Source organism: Cololabis saira, chromosome 15 (genome assembly GCF_033807715.1).
Source record: "Cololabis saira isolate AMF1-May2022 chromosome 15, fColSai1.1, whole genome shotgun sequence".
Taxonomy (NCBI): domain Eukaryota; kingdom Metazoa; phylum Chordata; class Actinopteri; order Beloniformes; family Belonidae; genus Cololabis; species Cololabis saira.
Window position 1 is genome coordinate 12,077,157 of NC_084601.1, and position 19,718 is coordinate 12,096,874.

Below are 19,718 nucleotides of genomic sequence, written 5' to 3' on the forward strand. Positions count from 1 at the left end.
ACTGAGCACCAGAGGGGCAGAGCTACTCACCACATCTGGATAGCAAGCACATCTTTGTTTGGCTCTTCCAAAACAAAAGGTTAGTTTCAAAAATAGAGAGGATCATTTGCAGAAAACCTACCTCATCTGCAAGCTCTTGATGCGCCCCAGCATATCCAGGTGCCCTGCAGAATACTGCTCTATGACGTCTTTCACATCGTATGGACGTAGCGTCTCCTTAAACTTCCTCTTAGCCACAAGGAACTTCAAGATCCTACACACACACAAACACACGACATCTTCTGTTATTGCAATTTTGTGAACCCTTAAAGACCTACATCGTGCAGAGTAGCACATACGGAAGCACAGTGAACCTTTGTAAAACTGCAAGGACAGGAGGCTATCAAATACTGCGGCCCATCCTGGGAATGACAGAAAATTAATTAACGTCTGCGTGACCTCATTATTCACTCACGGGCCCATAAAGAGAGCTCTCACAAACCTATGAAACCACATGGATACACTGAGATAAGGAGAGCGTCTCCTACAGACATTTTCTTATCACTATATGCCGTTTCAGCAATTAGCACATTTCCTCAGAAACGATAGCGCGTACGCTTCGGTTCCAGGCCGTTCCCGCTCTTTTGTCAGCGTGCCAGCTGTGACGGGCCAGCGGTGGACCCCAGCTGTTCCTGCTCTCCACTGCACGCAGTCCGTAATCACTTCCCACCAGCCCAGTGTGGGGGAACCCCTCCGAGGATTGTTGACCTATCACTCCTGCAGAAAGTACACACACCACTGACAACATCCTCCACCAGAGCCGTTCCTGCTGGATGTGGAGAAGTGGGGGGGTTTAAAGATGTGTGTGCCGGAGCTTCTACGTCAACTGGGACTTCAACTCCCTTCTCGCCGGAGATGTCGACCGCTCAACATCAAGTGTAAGTGCACGCACTGATTGTGAATAAAACACGCCATGTTCGCATTGGCATGTTTCTCTGTGTTTAAAAGCCAAACCACCCAAAGAAGCTTCTTTCTTTTTCTTAATGTGGCTAAAGCCCTAATCACTGCATTAGCCCAACTGCAATCCTGGTTTTAAAAGCTTGTAAGCATCTTGACGTGAAGTAAATGTCCAGTTTCGCAGAATCATCCAGTTTCCTGCCTTCGAGTATCAGATATTCTCTTCTTGAGCAGCAGATATTTGAGACCATGAAATCGATTCTGAGTAAGTTGATGATCAGATTGCAATACTGCACACGTGCAGTTTTTATAGGTGCATATTTAACACATATCATGGGTTTTTTTGTGTGTGTCTTTGGGTTTTAACATAATTGTTTTATGTGTATTTTTGTGGTGAACACTTAACGATATTCATTATAGTCTTTAAAAACCTGTCCAATGAAAAGTCCCTTCAATGTGACAACTGCGATCGTGAAGGGTTCATTTTCACCCCAAACCACTACAGCTTTTGAGATCTGCCGCACACAGCACACACAGTAGTGACAAATAAAGGAGAGAAGGTGCAAGCGAAGGAGAAGAGCTGGTCCATAGCTGGTCCCCCCCCCGCTCCTTTCATGCAGCACTCTGTTTCTTGATGACTTCTGCGTTTGGAGTATTTTTGCAGGCGGTCTTTTCTTATTTTGCAGGTGGATGCAGATTTTTCTTTTTTGCCAGGGCGGGTCTCAGGTGTGGGTTGAAGAAAAGGTTGAAAGAGAAAGGGGGGGGGGGGGGGGGGGGCTTGCTTTAGATATGGATTCTCCAAGGGCTTCTTCGAAATGCTGACTTTCCTTTATGGTCACTGAAAATGGCTTTAATAACACAGAGGCAGGTTTGAATGGACCCCCACCTCTCCCTCTAGGCATCTCCCAGTCACTATGCAGTAGAGTTAGCACAGCTCGGTGAAAGATATTATAACTTCTCCATAACAGGAAGCTGAGATGTAAAAATGCACGATTGTTGGGACAGGAAGTGTCAGCCTCAGCCTCAAAGTGCTTGCAAAGCCAATGCAAACGTTTTTGCAAGTCTGCAAAGGGAGATTCCTGAAAGTATCCAGTGGCACGGCTTTATCAGGAAATTGAAAATGACTGTTTTGCTGACATGGACCCAAGTAGGGCCAAGTAGGATGAGCCATTGTGGGGGGCAGGTCTGATTATTTGCGAGATAAAACAATAACAATACATAACCTAAAGTATAATAGATTAACATTATGCTTAAAAATGTTACAGATGAAAGCAACAAAAGGTAATGGCCCTAAAAGGTAAGCATGTCCAACCTATTTATTTATTTAGGTAAGCACCTAGGACAATGCAGACTTGCGAAAAATGAAAAGGAAAAAAGTGTGTTCTGTGCAGTATTGGATTTGTGCGTGGGACGAGATACAGTAAACAATACAGGGTTTATTTCTTATCCTCTTTTTCTGCACCTCTTGCTCCCTCTACCAATCCCTCAAAACATAATACGAGACCGTACACATTTATTCCGGTCGGCAGGCACTGACAAAACCACATGCACCCAAAGCGAAATCTCAGCACTAATGCCTTTCTGCGTTTCAGCGACATCAATCACCAGCCTTACTGGAACCCTGCATGCATACACACACGTATGTGTGTTAATACAAAACACCTGCTGTTGACACACCTGTGCTATCTATAGGAACTCCCTCCCTTCCAGAGTCTGCAGCACGGAGCACACGCGGTCAGCGCTTACGCGCTGAGTCAGCATAGACCTGAGGATACCGTATAAACCCTATCAGTGGCATTAAGTTGTCACACAGTAATATATCATGCCATACTGTTGAGATGGTAAGCATATGTTTGCTGCATATTCATCTATCTTGGGAGAAAACTTCACTGTAATTGGTAACGCACCTTTATGTTCAACGAAATCGGCTGAATAAATAACAGGAAGCAGTGGTAGCTCATTAGATGAAACTATTTACGGCCACAAATATATGCACAATTATTTTGACAGGAAGCGTGACATCAGATTGGGTTTGTCCAGTTCTTTTTATGCAGTCAAAATCAAAGAAGCTTTCTAAATCATTTAGGGACTATCTTGATAACGCCCGTAAACGTTAGGAACATGGCGGAGCCCATCTGAATCCCCACAGTGTCACGTTACCTTGAGAAATGTGTGGTTGCAGCGCCGACTTCAGGGACCACGTAACAGAATCATTATAAACGACTTTCATCAAACCCCCCCAGGAGACTGGCGGCCCCAACACCAGCTGTTTGCTAGCAGTTGTAGTTTTTCTGCCACCATCAGTAAAATAGCCCCACAGTTATTCTGTGGAAGTTTGCACACATGTGTGGCTTTTTTTTTCTCTTTTTTTTAGTTGATATTGCTTATGTGTGTGTGTGGCAAAACTATGGAAACCTCTAGGATTGGTGCTGAATTGGAGAATGAATTTAGACAGTATGCAAAATCAACCAGGAAGTCACAACTTCCAACTAAAAGGCTTTTATTCAGTGGATACTGTTTATGTTTATACATATAGTTTACCATTAGAAAAGCAATGATGTGCATGGCAGGCTGAACGGTAAAAGATACTTTGCCTCAAAAAGAACATAGCTTCCTGTCTGCGGTTTGCTGAAGGTCACATGGCTGCTGGGTGTAAAGTATCTGACCAAACAGGAACCTTTGGTTTAAAATGAGAGGGATAATGTTTTGCAGAAATGGAGGAACTGTATTCCAGTACAGGAACCCCACATGGAGGTGGGAGTGTCATGATTTGAGCCTGTTCTTTTCTGCATCCAGGAGAGGACAGGCAGTCATCTAACGGAAAATACCGATACATCATAGGGCCCCAGATGACTGTTGTAGTTGATATCAATACCACAAATATTTGGGCATTTCCACAAGAAACAGAAGAGCAAAAGAGTAAAAGCTCTAGATGATTTTATATCTATTTTGTACCCACCGGTCCTCTCGCTGCGTTCTGGACATCAGGACCGTGTGCTTGTGAGTTCATGTGTGCATGTGTGTGATTGCAGAGCGACAAGGTCACATATCTAACCCTGTCTGCAGGAGGACTCAGTTACCTCTCATAAGAGGACATTTCTGCTCTGCCGGCTGAATCTGACAGAGCGAAGGCCTAAACCAGGGGTCGGCAACACAAAATGTTGAAAGAGCCATATTGGACCAAAAACACAAAAAACAAATATGTCTGGAGCCGCTAAAAATGAAAAGTCTTGTATAAGCCTTAGAATGAAGGCAACACATGCTGCATGTAGCTATATTAGTTATAACTGGGGGAAGATTTTTTTTTCATTATGCACTTCGAGAAAAAAGTTGAAATGTCGAGAAAAAAGTTGAAATGTTGAGAAAAAAGTTGAAATATTGAGAAAAAAGTCGAAATGTCGAGATTAATGTTGAAGTACAATCTCGAGAAAAAAGTTGAAATGTCGAGAAAAAAATTGAAATGTCGAGAAAAAAATTGAAATGTCGAGAAAAAAGTTTAAATTTTGAGAAAAAAGTCAAAATGTCGAGATTAATGTTGAAGTACAATCTCGAGAAAAAAGTCGAAATGTTGAGAAAAAATTCAAAATCTCGAGAAAAAAGTCGATATATCGAGAAAAAAGTCGAAATGTCGAGAAAAAAGTCAAAATTTTGAGAAAAAAGTTGAAATGTTGAGATTAAAAAGGAAAGGAAAAAGGAAGAAAAAAAGAGAAAAAAGGGAAAAAAGAAGAAAAGGAAAAAAGAAAAAACAGGAAAAAAAGAAGAAAAAAAGGAAAAAAAAGCTCCAGAGAGCCACTAGGGCGGCGCTAAAGAGCAGCGGGTTGCCGACCCCTGGCCTAAACAAAGGAGCATCACGATCTGTCCCGAGCCGAGCGACCCTGTTGATGGATGGACTCACCTCACAGCCCGTATAAGCGTCTTCACTGCTGGAATCACCTCCTCCATGGCCACGTCACAGTATGGCTTGTCTTCCACGCTTTCCTCGCCAACCCCCTCCACTGAATCCAGAGTGCAAGCACATACGTCAGACACATGGTGGTTTTACACAGAGTCAGTGATGAAGTGTGCGTGGGGCGTACCGTCCACAGGAGGGCGTGGCTTGAGGCGAAGAGAGGTGCGAAAGCGTGTGCGATCATTAAAACTCCAGCTCTTTTGAACCTTCCCGGGACTGGTGGCTTCTGGGACGTTCTCCTGGCTGGGGGAGCGGCGGACGCCGGAGCCGGGAGGCAGCGGGGACGCTTTGCTACGAATGGTTTGGGATGAACGGGAATTGTTCATCCTGATCCGATCCCTGAAGCCCATTTTACTGCTGACAGTTAAGTTTCAACAGTTAAATACGTGCAGACGTAGTGCGACTTTTGGGTAATGACAGGCACTGAATTGTCTCATTGTCCACTTTTGGTCTTTTAGTCCAATTACAATCAGTTATCAGTATCAGTATATAGTCAGAATGGCAGCCTGACCTTGTTAAAGAGGAGTTAGTTAGTTATAGAGAGAAATATCCCCCCTGACTGGAATAACAGCCAAGACATAAACAGACAAAACATGGACACAGACGCTGACATTTCATCTCAGTGAAGAAGAGAGTAAGAAACTAATAGCAGTGTCTGACCAAACGCACCACTCAACGTTGCTAAAAACTGATCCTGCACTCCGGATTTGCTTATTTCACGTGGCTATCTTAGTATCCGAATCAGCAAAATCAGCCTGAAAGCTGCTTCAAGATTTGCAGCAGTGCTGGGACAGCAGAAAACGCTCCACCCACCACCTGAGAAGCCACCTTAATCCCTTCAGCAGAGTGTATAAGCATCAAAATACTGGCTTCAAAGTACAGGCGTACAAAAGGTGTCTCGTTAAGCACTCACCACAAGCCAAGTCAGGCAGACATGTGAGGTCCTCCATTTACAAAGAAAAAAAGCTCTATACAGCCACTCTGAACACAAGGCCGAGTCCTAATGCTGCTGTTATCACATGCTCTCGTGGACAGCGCCCACTCTGCAGCCACTTACGGGTTTCATTCTGTCACGGATCCATAAGGCAACGCAAACGGCATGCACCGTAGAGCAATCCCGGCCCAGTCGTTCACTCCCACACTCGCCCAATGATATACTCTTCGTGTTGCGTGTCGTACGCAGCGGGCAGCCATTTAAATTAAAATTTAAATAGGTAAGAAATGTTAGCGGAAAACGCATTTCATGCAAGCAATCCTGAAATGCTTCAGGTGGAATGAAAGGAATGGGGGCGATCGAGTGAAAACCCATTCAGGACTGTACAATTTACTGAGTCTTTGCAAAACATGGGGAGAATATCGCATGCAAACAGATGCACTTGTTAAAATATGTCACAACCATCTCGATTCAGCGGGGAGGTTTGCACGGCCGGGCTGAAACAAGGCCGCATGCTCAGGTTTTGATTCTTTTCTCCAAAGACAAACAGACAAAACGTCAATACTTAAAAAGACTCGTCTGACTTTTAAAATCTGCAAACCTCTCGTCTTGGAAGGAATATTTTAGCTCTGATGAGAGTGATCACATGCATTTCACTTGTCACAGTCTTCAACCATCAGGGACTTCTAACGTGACTCCTGCACGACATTTTTCAGGACCTTCAAGCCTAATCAACCACAACCCCCCCCTTTACTCTAGTTTCTCACTTTAAACAACCTAAAAATACTATATATCTTCACAAACATTTGTGGACCAGGATAAAGAGCTTTTGTTCAAGTTATAACTACAGCCAATTGTTTTAACTTTTAACTACTTTTTGAAACCACATACACACGTTTTATGCTTTAAGAGGAAAATAATAATAATTATTATTATAATAATCCCTGAGCAAGCCGTTACACTGGTCCACAACGGCGTTGAGTAGTTCAGGCAAGGTGCAGTTAAAATGTTGAAAATGTGCGTCGAGCAGCAACGTCTCAGCGTGCCCCGTGCACAGGCTGATGGCCGGGGATACCTCTGCTTGCGGCCGGCATGAATCCGGAAGAGACCCCTCTTTTTAGAAAGAAGCTGACTGGGGAGACACACAAGGCAGAGGGAGACAGGGTGAGGGGAGGAGAGGAGTGGAGGAAGTGGGGGGGGTGGAGGAGGAGAACAAGTTCTGGGTACTTTATGAACCCAGGAGGATAAGAGTCAGGTGAAAACGGGGTGGGGGAGGGGGGTAAAGCGTGCTGTCTCAACTGTCCAAATAGCCCTTTCATCGTCACGCTCGGTTAGACGTGAGGAGATGGATCGGATCAGTGGGTGGGGAAGCATCATGCCAAGGTAGCAAATCATGTTTCACCGGAGTATATCCATCATGATGTGACAGCGGCTCCTCAAAAACAAGATCATTCTACAAGTAAAACTCTTTCAAATACCAAGTATGCTTCTATTACTTAACGCATGCACAAGGCCTGTGTCAAACAACGTCAGCATGGGCCCCGTGTTACCTTGGTTAATATTTCAGACTTATGCTCAGGAGTGCGCTGGTGCAAATCTGTCCTAGTTATTAATATCCTGTCATTAACAAGCATAGCTCATGACATGAAGAACAAACCTGCATGGAACTTCTGCCTTCCTGAGAATAGATGGAGGGTGGGTGATGGGATGCCGTGAAAAAAAAGACACAATTGGACAAAAGGAAAGAAAAAAGGAAGAGAGCAAGAGGAAACTGGTGAGTGAACAGCAAGACGGTGGGAAAGATGGTGAGAGAACGAGCGTGGCAGACACAGGTGCACGGACGCAGGAGGGCCTGCAACACGGCGGTCTCCCGTCATGTTAGTGCAGTTAGATCAACTCCTCCATGCAGAGGGAGCGGGCCCTGATCAGTCAGTCTTCAATTCTCTGTGTAAACACCTGTGGAACGTTGTGGGCCACCTGTCTGGGTGAACTGTGCTGATGTGAGACGTGGCGGGGTGCGTACCTGTCCCCCGACAGGTAGGGGGAGCTGCAGGGCCGCAGCCCAGACAGCATCGTGTAGGAGTTCTGGAGAACCTTCTTGGTGCTACGCTGGCGCTGGAGGTGACTGAACAGTAGCGTCAGTTCTCTGACACCCACGTGCAAAAGTAAACAAAAACAACAACAACAAAAAAAAAACACAAGACAGATGAAACGAAAAGAAAAAAAACAGACAATGGAAAAGCCACAAAAAGGCTAAATTAAAGACTTAAAAGGAGAGGGATACCTGAGAGAAAAGGTGTACACAGGGTCCAAAATAGGATGATTCTGCCTGACCAAAAACGAATAAAAACAAAAAAAAATAAAACATGTGCTAATATTTTGTCGGACCATGTTTAGCATTAATTAGGGCCCGAGCACTTACAGTGCGAAGGCCCTATTTTATCTGTAGGAGTTCTCGTTCTTTTTATTTTTCCAACGAAAGGAGGGCCTTTTTGCCCCCCTAAACGTGCCTCAAAAGTCACCAAATTTTGCACGCAAGCCAGGCCTGGCGAAAAATTTAAAGAAATGTCTCTTGGCGCCATGGCCGAAACCAAACAGGAAGTCGGCCATTTTGAATTAATCGTGTAATTTTGGCGAAGTTTATGCCCATTCTTTGGCCGTTAATACGGCCCGAACCGTAACATGCTCCCAGGTGTGTTATACATCAAAATGTGCGTCTCCATCCTGCGACGACATGCATTACTTTTCTCAGTCAAAAGCGTTACCGTGGCGACGCTAGACACCAAAAAGCGCGCCCCCCCCTTCATCTGATTGGTCGATATTTGATAGATCCTATTTTCTGCCAAACAAAAATAAGTTTCCCCACTGAGGGAGAAAATAAAGGATATCTTATCTTATCTTATCTTAACTTTTGAATGGTTTGACATACAGAGTCATGGGTGGTGTCATCGGACATATTTTGAGTCCTTGACTTTTATTGGTGAAAATTGCACACGCGAGGGCCCGTTCATCGCTGCATGTAGCTTTAATTTGTTGTGGCATTGTTTCACTCGAGCTTAACTGAGCCCAATAAACTGTTGTCCTTATTGTTTTCACCAAAGTTTGTCCCTGGGGCCTCCCAGACTATCCATCCATCCATCCATCTATCCATCCATCCATCCATCCATCCATCCATCCATCCATCCATCCATCATCCATCCATCCATCCATCCATCCATCCATCCATCATCCATCCATCCATCCATCCATCCATCCATCCATCCATCCATCCATCCATCCATCCATCCATCATCCATCCATCCATCCATCCATCCATCCATCCATCCATCCATCCATCCATCCATCCATCCATCCATCCATCCATCCATCCATCCATCCATGTTCTCTACCCGTGTGATCCTATCACAGGACCACAACTCCTCCCGGGTTTAAACCTGATTAATCCTGCCACCAAACAAAGCTGTTTCTGTCGTATATTCAGGGAGTCAGCTGACCTTTTTTAGGGGTAAAGTCATGTGGCTGTAGCTGGACCGACTGAAGCATCCCCGGACCCTAATACTGACCCCTCGACCCACTCCGTAGCAGATTTTATCATTTAGATTTCATCGAATGTTGGAGTGTCCTCTGATCACCTGACCACATTTCTCCTCTAAGTGCACCACTATCCTCATGGGATTCAGAAGACATTGACCTTTCTTAACTCAGTTGTAATAGCATTTTGTTGTTAAGTTTGCAGAGTTTTTTATTTTTGAGGGGATGAGAAGTTCCTCACCGTGTCGGGATTAGATCTCTGTTCCTCAGCTGAAACAATTATTCTCATCTTAAAAACATGTTGAAAACACATAAAACTGTGGAGTGAAAAGCTCCACCTAGAAGTGGGCTGGACTGATGATGAGCAGCGAAGGTCAAACTAGTTTCTGTTCAAACAGCTCTGTAGTTTTAAATTTAAAACCCAAGCGGTCTTACAGCCACATGTGGCCTTTGCAGAGCTGATTTTGGACCCTGGTTGCACGTGCTGGAGAGTAAAACTCCAGCTTATGAGTTGAAACATTAACTTGATGTTTATACAAAGCAGATGCGTGTTTCTCACATCCCCCTCCTTTTAAGCAAATAAAAATTAGTTAAATTAATACATGAATGTTGCATTGCATGTCAAGACAAACAGTTCCCCCTGAAACGTTCAAACTTTCCCTTTTATAAACAGGCAGAAGGTCACCAGATTGAACCCCAGCCCCGTCACTTGCAAAAAAGGCAAGGCACTCTGCACAGACTTAATGCAAATCTGGACTTAAATAAATAATAAATAAATAAATAATGTGAGGTAGGTGTTGCTGTTATGACTTGAGCAGCAGAATTTTAAAATCAGAAGAAAAAAGGCTTTAAAACAAAATCAGTTTTAATTTCATCCTCAGCATTTGGTAAATGTTTAGGTGCCTGTATCTGACAAAAAAGAAAAAAGAAAAGTGAAGATTGTCAAGACGCCTTTTTGACATTTCAAACTTGTTCTGTACTCTGAGTGAAAATTCACCTTTGACCTTCCTCTGGGTGATGGTGGCTATTACTTCATAAATACTTCCACAATGACTTTAAAAAAAGAAGATGTTATTGACCCCCCACCAGAAAATTAACACATGAAGTGGGGAGATGTTAAAAAAAAGAAAAAAGGCTGAATTGACACAAAAACCCCAACGCAAATGACAAAATTAACAAAGATGTAACTGAGCAGTTGTGGCAGAAACCAATGTGAACCAATGTGTGATCCTTACGATCCTACCCCAGATACCCCCCAGCCTACAATAAATGGATGGTTCAAACCATTTAAACAATTACAAACTGCCTTTTGTGAAGCAATTGTCAAATCCCTGGATTTTAAACGGTAAAGGCCACGATAAATGTGTAATTCTGCTGAGTCCACTCCCGATGGGGTCACCTACCTGAAGGAAGGCAGCATGCTGTCGTAGAAGTACCATGTAGCTGTTAGATATGAGTGTTTGGCATCTGTGGAGTAGAGACGCCATGCAGCCTTGACAAACGACACAAACACACAAAAACAGATAGTCCAGGGAAAGTTACCATCGCTCAGGTGAGTTTCAGTATTAAATCAGCCCCCCACCCCCCCAGGAGCGCTCAGCTGGGGCCATTACTTGTATGAGGTTTGCAGCAGGCATCCTCCTCTTCTCAAAGTGCTTCTGCCTGTGCTGCTCTTGAACCTTTAAGGCAAAGCCTGAACCCAAAATTCCCTGAGGGGAGGAAGTTAAGATCAGAGTCAGAAGCATGTGGCTGGAGACTCGGGGCTGCGCTGGAGGAATCACAGACGGAGACGCGAGGAGAGATGAGAGACTTACAGCGGGCAGGGCGAAGAAGGAGACCCCCAGAAGAGCGAAGCCGGCGGCCAGGAGCCGCCCTTGCCACGTACGGGGGGTCTTGTCACCGTAGCCAATAGTAGTCAAAGTTATCTGGGTGGATGAAGAAAAACAGATGTCACACTAGGGCTGGGCGATATAGCGAGATTTTAATATATATCGATATATTTTCAAACGCGATATGGTACGAGACAATATAGTTTATATCAATTTAAAAAAAAAAAAAAAAAAAAAATTATGATTTTGATATACGGTAGCTTATTTTGTGACAAATTGACTTGAATGTTTTATTTGAGATTTGCACAAATGTTTTGTTATTTGCACAACTGTCAACCTCAGTGGAAAAGTCTGCCTGTTACTGTCTACATTGTATTAATTGCAAGGTGTATTTTAATTTAATTGTTATGCAGGAAAGGGATATTTGTTTTATTTTATTCAAGAATCATTTTTATTCTATATATGCAGGCAGTTTATTTTTATTTCATTTGTTTTATACATTTTGATATTGTGCAGACCTCTGTTAATAAAGGTACCAGTCTGACATCTGGCAAGAGGCAAGCTAACAGAGATGCTATGCTATAATGCTTTGGGGGAAACCCCAATTATGTCACAGAAAAAATATTGATATATATCGAGTATCGCCATTCAGCTAGAGAATATCGAGATATGACTTTTGGTCCATATCGCCCAGCCCTATGTCACACTGAGCATATGATCAGGATCCTAATAAAACAAGAAAATAAATTATGTTGTCTGTTGCCTTTTGTCTTTTATTTTTAAATATTAAAACCAAGCACAGAAAGCTGACTTCCTTCAAAACAGTTGGCATAAAACCACAGTCCAGATATATGTGTAAGTTTTAATAGACATTTACACGTCATCACACAAACCTTATCATTCAGGTGTTTATTATAACCCCGGTGCAGTTTTAATGGCTCATAAGGGGGAAAATGAAACTTTGGAGCATTCTTTACACTTAACCTGCAATAACCCTTTAAAATAATCCCCTGAATCTCAGAGGTGTCAAGTAACAAAGTACAAATACTTTGTTACCTTACTTAAGTAGAAATTTTGGTTATCTATACTTCACTGGAGTAATTATTTTTCAGACCACTTTTTACTTTTACTCCTTACATTTTCACGCAATTATCTGTACTTTTTACTCCTTACATTTTAAAAACAGCCTCGTTACTCTATTTCATTTCGGCCTTTAAAAAAACAACTATCCAGTTAAATTGCTCCATCCGGATAGAGTGAATGTGGTTGTGGTTGTTTCAGATGTTCTTGTCCAGTTTTGTTCTTACATCTGTTCCCTCAGATTCCTGCAACTAAACTTGGATGTACATTCCAATAAAGGTTAGGATAAATGATAACATGCCTCTGAAGTTTGACTTTTTGCACCATTACAATACTTATAGGCAACTAGTCATCATATCTTCTGCTCTCTGAAACAATGTTGATGCTCAATAGTACACATATAGATGCATTCATTTTCAATAGCTTTTGTCCTTAATGGCTTTTCCCCCCCTTACATTACTTTTACTTTTATACTTTAAGTAGTTTTGAAACCAGTACTTTTATACTTTTACTTGAGTAAAAAACTTGAGTTGATACTTCAACTTCTACAGGAGTATTTTTAAACTCTAGTATCTATACTTCTACCTGAGTAATGAATGTGAATACTTTTGACACCTCTGCTGAATCTAAAGAAGACAAAACAGCTGTTGACCAAAGACAGAATATTCTCTCCGTTATAGGCTTAGTGCAGCGTTGTGCAGTACTCACAGTTCCCCACCAGAGGGAGTCTGCATAGGTGCCAAAATCTGAGTTGTTGTCTTTCTCAGCCAGGTAGACGAGGAAAGAGGCAAAGATGAGGACGAGGAAACCGATGTACCAGGCTGTGATCAGCTCCTGAGAGGCAGACGGTGGTTATTAATAATCACGCCTGTCAGCAGCACCATCTTTACATTCAGAAACCCCCGCTGTCATCATCACACAACTATCATCCCCACTGGCTAAGTCTTCAGCATAATCATATTTGCTTGCACTTTGACTTGGCTGCACTGTTCTGACCAGACAGCTGATGCATCATCATCATCATGATTGTAGTGAGTAGCCATCATGGCCTTCACCATGAGCCATATAGTGACTGCCTTCAGCCTCTTTAATCTTAGAATACATCATTCTTAATGTGGCAAATGTGTAAAAATATGCTTTAATTCAACAGCTTAGTCACTTTAAATGTGCCCAACATATATCAAAAATGGTTTTGTGGCAGAGCATCTATAACAGGCCGTGTTTCCCACCTTGCTGTGAGCATAAACAACTGAGCCCAGTAGTTTCCAGGTGCCTCCTCGCCGGTCCATCCGAACCATACGCAAGATCTGCAGGAAGCGCATGCTGCGCAGCGCCGAAGTGGCGAAGATGTTGCCCTGCGTCCCTGCAGCGATCACCGCCAGTGAAGCCACAAACACTATGAAGTCTACGATAAAGAACGTCAAGCCAAAAGAAGATAGAAAACACACAAGGTATGGGAAAATGTAATATGAAGTCATATATTTTTCTCAGGAAAATAAGAGAATATGTTGTATTGTCAATCATCCAGACACTGACCTATGACACAGAAAGGCTTCCTAGCAAATCTCAGGCGTCCCTGCCATCCACGGTATCTGCAACAACAGCCAGCTGCCCAGATCCTGATGAAGTACTCCAAGCCAAACACCACAATCATGACAAACTCCTGCAAAAGACACACACGCACTTGCAGCACAATGTATATCATGGTATACAGCACATCAAAGGCACAGCCTGTGATGGTGTTTCCAGGTGAAACTTGAGCTCTCAGGGGTCTAAACTAATTTTGCAACCAAAACATTGTCTTAAATCTTCATATTATTCCTGCAAAGCTACTATCTAAGCAAAGACACTGGTACCTGTGATGTGGCACAATGAGCAGTCCTGCTTACTCCTCCAGCGTCAGCTGATCAGAGCAGACTGGACAATCTCCCTTTTTTTAGTTAAGAGCTTTAAATGCTTGAAATACGAATAGTTATAATATAGATATATACATACTGTATATATATATATATATATATATATATATATATATATATATACATACTGTATATATATATATATACATACTGTATATATATATAGATATATAAACACAAGTGTAGCAATCGACGCAACTAAAAGAAAATGAATACATCTTTCTTTTTCCAGAAAAAAAACTAACTTTAGGCTAAAAGGTTCCCCAAAAATCAGAGGCCGACAACACGAGAGCCACGCCTCTCTTTTATAAATCAACTTCAACTGAAACCTATTAAAAAATCAATTTCTGAAAAAAACTGACAACGCGAGTCAAAAGGCTGTCTTTGCTTGTCCTACTTCTTGGTTTCTGCACTGCAGACGCAGCTTAAGACTCACTGAACCAATCTGCGCTCAGAGCAAATGTTAATGTAAGTCCAGTCCAACTATGCTAATGGGTAGATGATTGATCGAAAGAGTAAACCGAGGGAATGTGAAAGTCAACAGCGTTGCCATTAAATAACACGCAGAGGCGCCAGGGTGGTCGGGTCAGGTGAGAAAAGGAGGACGAGTCCATTATTCTTCACTGAAGGAGCTAAAGTGTAAAGCAGTGTCTCCCAACCTGGGGTCCGGGCCCCCCCTGGGGGGGTGCCAGAGATCTCTGGGGGGGGCGCGAAACTTTGTCTGCTTTGAGGATATGCAGTTGTAAAAATTATATTTGCACATATTAAATAGATAAAAAATCATAATAACACACCTAATGGAATACTGTAATCCAAGTCTGTATAAACCCACTTAGAAATATTTTGGTATGGATAAAGTTATTTATCAGTATAAAAACATATTATTATATCATTATTCAACATTTAATCATAATACTACTCCGACAGGTTGTTAAAGGAAAAATGTTTTAAGAAAAATTGCTCTCATATTAAAAGAGACAGTTTTCAGAAATATTTTTATGTCCTTGCAATTATTTTTTGTGCGTATTTTATACATTGGTGACACAAAATGAAGGTGAGAAAAACAAAGTCATATGTATACAGGGTAAACCAAAGAGAAATGTATAAAAAAAACATAATTAATGTTCATTTTTTCAATTAAAGGATTGAAACGAATAACTTTACTCTTTTGCTGCTAGTACGTACGGGTCGGGGGGCCCGGCTGGTCTTAGACACAAGTAGGGGGGGCTCCATGGAAAAAAGTTTCGGAACCACTGGTGTAGAGGAAGAGGGCAGACGAAGGGGTCGCTGTTTGGATTAGTGCATCATGTCTGTGATTTCCTGCACCGTCAACACCACCTGAGTCTTCACACCTGCTTACACGGCTGTTTATGCAACAGCGAGCTGGTAGGGATGCACCGCAGCAAGAGAGATGCTGTTTAGGTGCACGTTTCAGCAGAGGAGAGGGGGGGGTCTTACCAGGATGAATAGGCCTTGGTTGGCCATCTTCTGGTGGTCGGGGATGGTGGAGAACACGGACAACACCAAGCAGCTGAACACCAGGAGAAAGCTGAAACACACAGAACCGCCCGCATGTCACAAGCATTTACAAAATATTCACACATTAGAAAGCTTCTGGGTTTTTACTGCGCCCCTCGACACAAGGGGATTCAAGAAAGCTCATTTAAAAAATGCACGCTTCACTCTTTGCATGAATAACCAAGATTGCAAATGGGCAGTAAAAGATTCATTGATCCATGACACAATACAAACACGGCACAGTGATATTCAGATGAAGGATAAAAAATCTGAGCAATGGAAACTTTATTTCAGGGGAACTACAGAAGATATTGGACTATTTTTAATTTGGCTGTGATGAACTTGTTAACTTAATATGTAAAGTGCCTTAAGGGGACTTTAGTTGTGAATGTTTCGCAAGATAAAATGACAAAGACTGATAATTTTGTCATAATTTAATGTAAATGGTGAGAGAATCAGAAGAAAAACTCTACCCATGATGCACTGGAGAAAATGTTCCCTCACCATCGACAACCCCGACAGCGTAGCAGCGACATTTATGAGCCAGTTCCTGTTTACAACATCCTGCTGCCATGGATGCGAGCAGGAGCAGCACATCTGGCTTACAATAAGCGACCACTGCTCCCTCGTGTTCCCTTTAAAAAAAAACAAAAAAAAACTACCTGACCCAAGAGATTTCAAGAGTCTCGATGTTTCTAAAATGTAAAGACGAGCGCTGTCGGTCTCGATCTTGTGATTGCGTGTTTGAATAAACAGCTGAAAGGCTCTTTACAGTTTGTCATCACTTTCCAAAGAGGAGTGGAAACCCGCGGCTCGGCCGGGACAGAAGTTCCTGCCTCGCAGAAGTAATGAACGCTTCAGCTGCAGAGCAACCACAAAATACAACACAACATAAATCCTGATCGATTGCTTCTCACGTGGGCGGTGGTTCCATGTTAGTATAAACACATCTCATGTCCAACAAGTCCAGCAGTCTGCTTAGAAACACACTCGTCTTTTTTTTTGTTCATGCTAATATAACAAGTTTAATCGTGTGTATAGGTTTGAGAGATTAGCACTGATTGCATGTTGTTTTTATTTATATTTTACATGCCCCCCTATTTTTGAAACTGGGATTAAACTCAGACGAATATGACTGATGAATAAAATCAAAGGAAAATTATCAATACTGTTTGTTGGGAGATGCTGGGGGCAGGTTCCCCTTAGTGCACTGACTGAAACATGTTACACCCCTGTTTTAAGATTTTTTTGTGACTCCAGCAGGATTTATTTGAAAGTGGCTGGATGTGAAACCCGAGGTAGAAAGAAGAGGAAGACCTGCAGCAAAGGGGCACAGGGAGGGATTCGGACCTGCGCTGCCTGCACAATGGCGATAGCCTCTTCTAGAATAAATGCACATTTTGTTACCCACACACCGCAAGTGTACTCCTGCACGTGAAGTCCCGTAACCGCCATGGCAAGAAGTCCTTCAATGCATAAATCAGGTTCTCTACGCCTGGGTGCAGCATTTCCACTTCTCACCCAAAAAGTTCTACATTTCCCTTCATCTCATTATTCCATATTATCTTAAGCATGAAGCCCAGTTTGTGAAAGTTCTGTCAGCTGGTCTTCAGATTCACGGCTGACTTTTCTGAGGCTGACGGGTTGCAGTCAGCCTGTTTGCAGGCGTGTGTGTTAGGCCTGTGTTGAAAAAATCGATTTCCCAATTCTAAATCGATTCTCATATTAATTCCTAAAAATTGATTCATATGTCTAAAGATCGATTTTTTTTTTTTTTTTTTTTTTTTTTTGGGGGGGGGGGGGGTTAATTTTCTTTTATTCATTTATGTATTTTTTTTTCATCATTACATTACAACTTTTGGTTATTTTTTTGTTTATCCCCAAAAAAGTAATGTTTTGTTGGACACGAGAATAACTGGTGCCATGTTTTTGCCTTTAAATATGTTTAAAGGTATGAAAACATTAAAGTGTTCAGTTATAATTGCATAAATTGTCTATATTTCATTACTTTATATACTGTCTTAGGGTTACATTTGCAAAAAATGCTAAAAACCAAATTCTCAAAAATGAAAAACCAAAATAGACCGAAAATGGAACAAATAAAAACGGAATGTGGGAAAAATTAAAACCGATTTCATCCGACTGTTTCCTCCCTGGATCTGTTTGGTAATTCTGACCCACATGATGTTTCTGAAAGCAGTTCTATCAGCATTCTGGGAGCTGATTGGTCCTTACAGCATCATTAGCTGCCAATACTTGCTGTTGAATCTCAATATAATACTAGTATTCATATTTTGCAGAACTACAGTCATATAATTCATGCAACAGCTCAAAAAACAGTTTTAATAACGCTAACCCAAATCAATATCGGAATCGAATCGAATCAGATCGAATCAAATCTTGATAATCGATTCTGAATCTTAAGAATCGAAATCGAATCGATTCTTGACATTTGAATCGATCCCCAGCTGTGTGTAATCCTCTGATTTCAAGTCCACATTAAAAAAAATCCTGAACAGATATTAAAATCAAAAAAACGTTTCATTGTCTGACTTCTCTTGTGATTAACTTAATTATAGTAAGATATTTATGTCCTTGAAGAAGTCCATGCATTGCAAACACCAGTGCATGCCCCCCCACCCCTGCCCTGGGGTGAGAACAGCGGGGCAGGATTAGGGGGCAGCTGAGGGTCCAGCTGGACTACATGTCACAGTTAGAGAACACTTGTTGCACACAAAATCAGTTTACACGGCCTCGCACAATGGTGCCCTTTCACTTCCATTAGTAATACGATCAACAGGTCTCTCAGCAGACTAACGACAGCAAAATGAAATGCATTTTGAGCAACTCACAATAAAAATCTGCTTTATAAACAAGGTGGAGGAGACAACCAAAAGCAGCATGCACATTTGTAGTTTCCTGGGTTCAAGAGACTCTTAGATGCATCCCAAACATGTGTTTGTGAGCAGCAGTCTGCAGAGATGAGAGAGGATGCTGATTAGAAAATGTCAATGTCCTGTGGGTAAGAGCAGCGATACTGCGCGGCGTGTGTGGGTTGTGGGCTCGTTTCGTATCAGTGTTTACGCGGTTCGCTGGTTTGAAGAGTTACATTATTTTTTTTTCCCCAGTCTGTTGCTGTGTAGCCTGCCTGCCCGGTGGCGGTTTCCAACTGGTGACACGCCGCAAATAAAAGCACAAAGTCGCTCTCAGACGGTGAGGGAGACACCAAGCGTGAACCGTATCACCCCAAGCATGAGTAAACACCCCCAATTACCACAATATATTTCCCAGCGCAGCGACGCGTGCGGAGTGGAGAGTTTGTGCTTTAGCTACGGAAGAGTTACTTTGAAAAATACACTCTGATGACTCCGTGCAAACAATGCGTTTTGGTCATTCATCAGCTGAGTAATGTGCTGAGTAAAGCGCCTGTCTGTTTCCCCTCAATTAACTCTGGGCGATGTGTGCCCGTCCTTAAGGAGGAGATTAGGCCGGCCGGCATCTCAGGTGGTTTCTTTCATTGACTTGGGCTTTACGACGGCAAACAAGTCGGGCCAACTGGACCGATAGCTGGACGGACAGCTTGGCTTTTAGAAAATGCTGACCTAACAGTCCTGTAATAACAAGTTATGAAAGAAACTCTGTTTTTACCTGAATACAATCTGTTATATGCACAAGCTTAACAATAAAGCAGCCTTTTATTGGCATGTCAGTTTATGAATCTTGCTAAGCTTTTGTGCTTTGAGAGAAATCCCTGAAACTGCATCTTGTTCAGTCCACAACCTGCAGAAAGACCTCAAATGGCTCCAAAAGGCCACTTACATCAGCTGTCACCGCAGCGTAAATGTCAGCGTCTCGTCTTTAAAAGAAGCACAATCTGGGAATTTGGACTCTTCCAGAGTTTACACATCTACACACGACCGAGTCTTGGTTTCCCTTTTCCTCAACTAGTGAAGATAAAAAAAAAACATTGTACACTTTTGTCATGCATACAACAAAAGTGTAAGAATCACGACAAATGTTCACTG

General features: G+C 42.4%; 1 protein-coding gene across 5 annotated transcripts in view; it reads right to left on the reverse strand.

The window, feature by feature from the left end:
* The window catches only part of LOC133461532 (potassium voltage-gated channel subfamily KQT member 4), a 50,521-nt gene that overhangs the window by 4,504 nt on the left and 26,299 nt on the right, over positions 1 to 19,718 (reverse strand). Inside the window, exons 2-13 of one of the 5 annotated variants that reach the window (XM_061742514.1) lie at positions 15,634 to 15,724; positions 13,796 to 13,922; positions 13,489 to 13,664; positions 12,968 to 13,093; positions 11,165 to 11,275; positions 10,964 to 11,059; positions 10,754 to 10,842; positions 7,477 to 7,497; positions 6,895 to 6,951; positions 5,013 to 5,242; positions 4,832 to 4,931; positions 122 to 253 (exon numbers count right to left, since the gene is read on the reverse strand). In XM_061742514.1, the coding sequence (XP_061598498.1) occupies positions 122 to 253; positions 4,832 to 4,931; positions 5,013 to 5,242; positions 6,895 to 6,951; positions 7,477 to 7,497; positions 10,754 to 10,842; positions 10,964 to 11,059; positions 11,165 to 11,275; positions 12,968 to 13,093; positions 13,489 to 13,664; positions 13,796 to 13,922; positions 15,634 to 15,724 (1,356 nt within the window). Of the gene's footprint in view, positions 1 to 121; positions 254 to 4,831; positions 4,932 to 5,012; positions 5,243 to 6,894; positions 6,952 to 7,476; positions 7,498 to 7,842; positions 7,966 to 10,753; positions 10,843 to 10,963; positions 11,060 to 11,164; positions 11,276 to 12,967; positions 13,094 to 13,488; positions 13,665 to 13,795; positions 13,923 to 15,633; positions 15,725 to 19,718 lie in introns of all 5 variants that reach the window. The other 4 variants (XM_061742515.1, XM_061742513.1, XM_061742512.1 and 1 more) reach the window with 4 other exon arrangements.